The 6376-nt window shown below is 37.8% G+C and overlaps 1 protein-coding gene across 2 annotated transcripts in view; it reads left to right on the plus strand.

Moving 5' to 3' along the window:
• The window catches only part of FBXO3 (F-box protein 3), a 32758-nt gene extending 28742 nt beyond the window's left edge, over nt 1-4016 (plus strand). Inside the window, exon 11 of one of the 2 annotated variants that reach the window (XM_025878859.2) lies at nt 2833-4016. In XM_025878859.2, the coding sequence (XP_025734644.1) occupies nt 2833-3009 (177 nt within the window). In that variant the 3' untranslated portion in view covers nt 3010-4016. Of the gene's footprint in view, nt 1-492; nt 1240-2832 lie in introns of those variants that run through there. The other variant, XM_025878860.2, reaches the window with a different exon arrangement.
• Nucleotides 4017-6376: the final 2360 nt, after the last annotated feature.

The following is a 6376-nucleotide window of genomic DNA, read 5'->3' on the forward strand; positions in this document are numbered from 1 at the left end:
ATAATTAAATGGAGATATGCTTAGGATGATTATGTCTTTAATGAAGTGCTTTCTTTTATTATTATGAAATCTCTCTCTTTGATAATATTTCTTGTCCTAAAATTGCTAATATTCCTGACCTAAAGTGTAAAGAATGTTGAGGTTTGTTTGGGCAGGCAGTTAAGTTATTATGGGGTCAGCTTGATCCTGGTGAGACTTGTTTTTAATGTTTGTTAGGGTGGGTATAAAGTAGTCTTTAATTTAGGATAGCAGTTCTCAAACTTTTTGGTCTCGTGGCTCCCTTAAGCTTTTAAAAGTTGTTGAGGACTCCAAAGAACTTTTGTTGATGTGGGTTATGTCAATATTTATCATGTTAGAAATGAAAACTGAGAAATTTTATAGTATTTACTTACTCTTTTTTTAAAGTTTACAATTTTTAAATTTATAATTTTAAATTATAATAATAAACTCATTACATGTTCAACCCTCTTAACTATGTTCTTACTTATTTAGAGTTTTAATTTCCTCCCAACCACAAATACGCATATAAAATCTTGACCTGCCTTGTGGAAAATGTTTCTCTCTCTCAAGGATGAGATATCAATACAAAGAAATGAAAATTCTGGACTTCTAATCAACATGAAAGAGGCAGTGGGGATTATATTTGTATGGTGTTGTATTTGTATTGTACCTTTCCTGTTGAAATACTAGTTTTCTTGATATGGAAACTGAATTGTTCTCCTTTTTTGTGCCCTAACCATATGATAATTACTGTATTTAATACTTCCTTTTGCTTTATACTTTGAATGTCACTACAAAATACACTTTTGGTTTCTCTTAAGCCTTTTCTTGCTTTAGGTGATTTGTTGTTTGCTTTTGGACACTTTAGAGGTTCCTGCTGCTTACTTATTTCCATTCTTATCTGTGTGTGCCTCTTTCTGTCTGCTGCTTCTGTATGTACACTTTTATCTGACATCAGCAGTCTCCCTCTTTAGCCACACTGACTTTAACATTTTTTTCTGTTTTCTTCTTCGATAAGTTGACTAATGATCATACTACCTGAATTTAATGTTTTAGGATTTCCTAAGCCTTCCCCCTTGCCCCTTTTGAACCTTCTACTGAATTTTAAAGTCTTCATTCCCTAGATTTAAAAATATCAAAAAATAAAAATAATGGAATATCATGTCATATTTATGTATATTTTCTCTGATTGTTGTTAATGTTGTTGTTATTAGTGTTATAATAAATCCTAAGTGACAATCCTTTCACAACTCCTAAAGAACAATTTTTTTCTCCCACATTAATTAATTTGCTTGCTCAACAAATATTTATTGAGTCCCTACGAGGTGCTGGGGAAACGCAGTGAACAATACAGCCAGAATCTGCCTTCGGGGATGTACTGTACAGCATGCTGACTATAGTGCACACTGCATTGCATATTTGACAGTTGCTAAGAGAATAAATCTTAAAAGTTCTCATTACGAAAAAACATTCTGTAACTATGTACGGTGACGGATGTTAGCTGGATTTACTGTGGTGATCATTTTGTAATATATACGAATATCAAATGAATATCAAATCATTATGTTGTACACTTGGAACGAATGAATGTAATGTATGTCAATTATACCTCAATAAAAAAAAGAAGAAAGTTGAGGAAATTAAAAACAAAACAAAACAAAAAAAACCTCTGCCTTGGAATTTACATTCTAGTTGGAAGAGACAGGAGTAGCAAATAAACACTACCTAGTTATACCAAGTAGTAATAAGTGCTGTGGAGAAAAATCAGAGTAAAGGATATATAAGGAGTGTCCTGTTCGGTTGTTCTAATATAAAGATGTGTCACGAAAGGCCTTGGCAACATTTGAGTTAAGACTTGAAGTAGAGGGAGCCAGGTGGATATATGTGGCAGAAGGATGTTCCAAGCAAAAGCATAGTAAGTGCAAAGGCCCTGAAACCCTGATGTTACATAAACATACTAATTCTTGGCATGTGTGAAGAACAGCCAGTGTAGCTGGAGGGCCGTGGCCGGGGGACAGTGGTCAGAGGTGAGATCGGAGGCATAGTGAGTGCTGGATACGTGAGGCCAGAAAGGCCTTTTACTGACAACACATCCCAGGTTTCCCAGTAGTTCCCACATCACCAGCTAGGTGCTCCTTGCTGTTCAGAACTCTCTCCAATATAGCGACTCCTCTCACTGAGTCTTCAAACGTATGAGAGAGAAAAATTGACAGCAGAGGAAGTCAAGACTTTATCAGAGACACCGCTTAAGCAGAATTGAAGTTTCCATGAGATGTTCAACCTCACTGTTGCCCCTGTTCTGAGAGCCTTCAGCAAGTTCATTTCCAAGCAGACGCTGCCCCTGGTGATTGAATTGAAATGATAGATCTTTATAGTAGGAGTTCAATAGAAGTCTGTTAGACCTGACAGTACATGTAAGTTACCAGTAGAGGTCACACCTTATTAATATTTTGGAGTCCTCTTTTCTGTCAGCATATAGATTAATAATGAATTGTTACTTAGTACACTAAAATCCAGGAAAATTTTATCTTGGGTTGTTAGAAGTGGTCTGTTGGCTGCCTTGTACAAATCATCAACTGCCATGTAAAGTGTAAGTACTGTATGAGTGAAACAGATTTACCATTAAAACCACATTGAGCCTTTTAAAACGTGATATACATTCTAGAATCTTGCATCAGCACGTGCATTTATGAAAATACACACGGTTCAACTCCATAAAAATTCCTGTTTGGCATGTCCAGTTGTTTAAATTCTAGATAAACGAGAATTTGTGTAAAAGAAGTATAAAAAACTGATGGAAGTTCTTATCAAAAGATTGTTTTCTCTTTTAAGGAGATGGGTCCTGATGAATATGAAGAGATGGAAGAGGAAGAGGAGGAGGAGGAGGAAGACGACGACGACGACGACTCGGCGGGTATGGACGAGTCTGATGAAGACGATGAGGAAGAGAGACGGAGGAGAGTCTTTGATGTTCCCATTCGAAGACGCCGCTGCTCTCGCCTTTTTTAGGGAGGCGGTGCTGATGGAAGCACTGGCATGAATCCACTTGTTAAATAGATTTCCCAATAATGTAAATAACTAAATTGCTGTCTGCATATAGCAGGAAAAGTAGCATGAAATATTGTTCCAGGCCCTGGGTTCTATGCGATGCCAAGTTAGGAACTGGATTGTTTTGGTTTGCTTTGTGTTTTTGAGGAAGAGGAGGAAATGGGAATCTTTTCTTTCTCCCTCTTCTAGAAGTCAGTGGGAGAATAGTTCTCTAGCTAAAGAACAGACATTTCTTTGTTTCAAAATATTTTATACTTGTACGAATATGGAAATGGGAGGGAATTGTTTTGAATAAGGATTGAAAAATGTAGCAGAAATACCTACACAAGGATAGAGAGGAACTATGTGAATAATTCTGTGAAAAGACTTCTTGCAGTTTGAATTATTTAGAAATGAACAGAATTTGTAATTAGGCTAATACATTTAGCGATTCCTATATATTTTGTACTTACAGGGAACTAATGGACTAAATAGCTTGAATGCTAGTTGTTTGTCCTTTCTCAGACAATCTATCCTTGGATTTAAAGGTTTCATCACTACCACCTTGAACTTAAAGTCTTCATCATTATGACCTTGCATTTAGTTTTCAACTCTACCAACCTTGAATTTAATTTAAAATCTTCAACATGACAACCTTGAATTTAAAGTCTTTAATGCTATGACCTTTATCATATTGTTCACAGATGCATCATTTTTGAAATGTAGTGTGTGAAAGTATGTATTGTGTTGTTTATTAACAAGAGTCTTCACAATGTCTCATGTAGTCTAAATTTGTAAATACTGCTTCTGTTTTGTTTCTCCTTTATACACTTGACCGTCTATGTGATAAGTGACCTGAATTTTATGTTAAGATTAAGTATGTTTTCCTGAAACATGGATTTTTTTGTAATTATATAACAGAGTTTGGAATGAAATCCTCCAAGTGGCAAAAACTCACATTTTAAAAACGAATTTTGGTTCTGACCCTGTATTTTGTGTAATTGCCTATTTTCCATAAACTAATATTAATCAGCCTTTGCTGTCAGGGTGGAAGATGAAATCGCTATTCATTGTCCTATTGCCAGAGGCCCATTCAAAGTTATTTCCTGGCTTTGACTATATCCTGTCATATGCCCTACCTTCCATTTTCCCCAAGAATACTTATTTTTTTAAGGTTTTATTTATTTATTCAGGCTCCCCGCTGAGCAGGGAGCCCAACATGGTGCTGGATCCCAGGACCCTGGGATCATGACCTAAGCCGAAGGCGTACACCCAACCGACCGAGCCACCCAGGTGCCCCAAGAATACTACTTTTGTAGGGAAAACTATAGGAAGAGGGAAGTGTATATGGGGTTAAGCAGCTGTCTGCAGGGACCATGAAGACACTTTCCTATTGCTACATGTCAAAATGTTCTGAAATGGAGTAAGTAGTGTTTCCTGCTTTTTTTTTTTTAATCATTAGGGTACCAAATCCTATGATGCTTATCTCTCCCTTCTTAAAAAAAAAATCAGCCTACTGATTTTTAAAAAAATAAACTTTCCCAATAAAATGATAATTTAAAGCTAGTTGATGTTGAAAGTTAAAGCTAGTCCCAGGATCCCTTGCCATTTTTGCTTGTCTTTCCTGGTTGACCTCTCCTCTCAGTTCCCACAGTACTCACGAAGCCCCAGATCTCCCCTACAACCCCATCCAATTCTTGCTCCTTAGAATATGTCAGGCTTATTTATCCTCTCATATAAATTCACATCCTCTTTTTTTTTCAAGATTATTTATTTATTTATTTGAGAGAGAGAGCACGAGAGGGAAGAGGGTCAGAGGGAGAAGCAGATTCCCTGCTGAGCAGGGACCCCGATGCGGGACTCGATCCCGGGACTCTGGGATCATGACCTGAGCCGAAGGCAGTCGCTTAACCAACTGAGCCACCCAGGTGCCCCCTCACATCCTCTTAATATGTTGAATGACCTGTTGTTCATACCAAGGTGTGATTGATTAGTTGATAACACGCTTAAGTGTTATTTCATTAGCAAGAATGTGTATTTACACATAGAAGGGATTTAACAATTGGCCAACCTATGCTTTTGTGGAGTGAAGGCCATTTCTGGTTCTGAGGTCCCTTGAGACCACTGCCCGTCTTTGACTCATTTATCTAAAGCTTGACGTATTAGGATGAGACCCAATAGCAGCAAATAGCTAAGGGTTATTTTTCTCTTATGAAAAGCCAAAGGTTAGTTGAGGACTGATAGAGTGGCCCAGTGGTGTCTTCATTCCAGATTTGTTCCAACTTTCTCTTCTGCCATCCTTAGCACAAGGCTTTAATCATAAAGGTTACCTCGTGGTTGCAAGATGGCAGCTGCAGTCATATTCTATTCCAAGAATAGTTGGATAGGGAAGGATAAGGAGAAAAGGGACAAATTAAATGGAAAGTAAAGTCAAACATACGGCTGAAGGGGTAAACCAACCAGGTCTCCAGCAATCATGTGGAGGACAGATGTGGGGGGTGATGGAGGAATTAACATGGGCAGCATGGAGACCTGGTGTGAAGAACTTGTAATTCCACAAGTAAGACATGCTTACAGGCCTGAGTTAGGGCAGTAGCAGTGGAAGTGGAGTGAAAAGAGGATGAAATGGTTATCTACAAGAGAAAGTACGTAAGAGCTGGTGATCAGATGTGAGAGAGTAGAAGAAATCAAAGGTGATTGCCAGGTTTCTGGATTCACTTTAAAAAAAAAATGGAGGAAATACGGTTGGACATTGGACATGAGATTTGGATACATTTTGAATTCAAGATACCTGTAGGACATACAGGTTCCAGCAATCAGTTGGCTATGAATATGAAGACTGAGAGAATGGTCAGGGATGGAGAATAAAGATTTGCAAATTATCTGCAAATTATACATGTCCCCAAGGCAAAACTAAGCGGAGTAAAAGGGAGCACACAGTAACGGTCTCAGTCCAACCCTGGCAACATTCAAGACTGAAAGATCAAGAAGCTGGAAGCAAAACTAGGAGAGGGTGGCATCTCAGAATCCAAGAGTTCCAAGGAGGGAACGGCTAATAAGATGTGTATGAGATAATGCATGTGAAAGAGTTTTGTAAACAAGGAAATACATGTATTCACTGTTTTAAGCAGACACATTTTAAATATCAAAGCAAGTCCTGATTTGAGACTCCCATTTCCACAGAAGAAAACCAAGATTTGGGCACCACCAACTGAAACTCATTCCCTGACATCCCAAAGCTACCAGAGGATCATGGTAGAAGGCACATGTAATAATCGGTTATCATATGATTTCCCTGAGTAAAATGTATCTCATGCATTCATGAAAAAAAAAAAAAAAAAGGAGAATC

This window comes from Callorhinus ursinus, unplaced genomic scaffold (genome assembly GCF_003265705.2).
Source record: "Callorhinus ursinus isolate GAN/ISIS: 27379988/994484 unplaced genomic scaffold, GSC_fseal_2.0 scaffold21, whole genome shotgun sequence".
Lineage (NCBI taxonomy): Eukaryota > Metazoa > Chordata > Mammalia > Carnivora > Otariidae > Callorhinus > Callorhinus ursinus.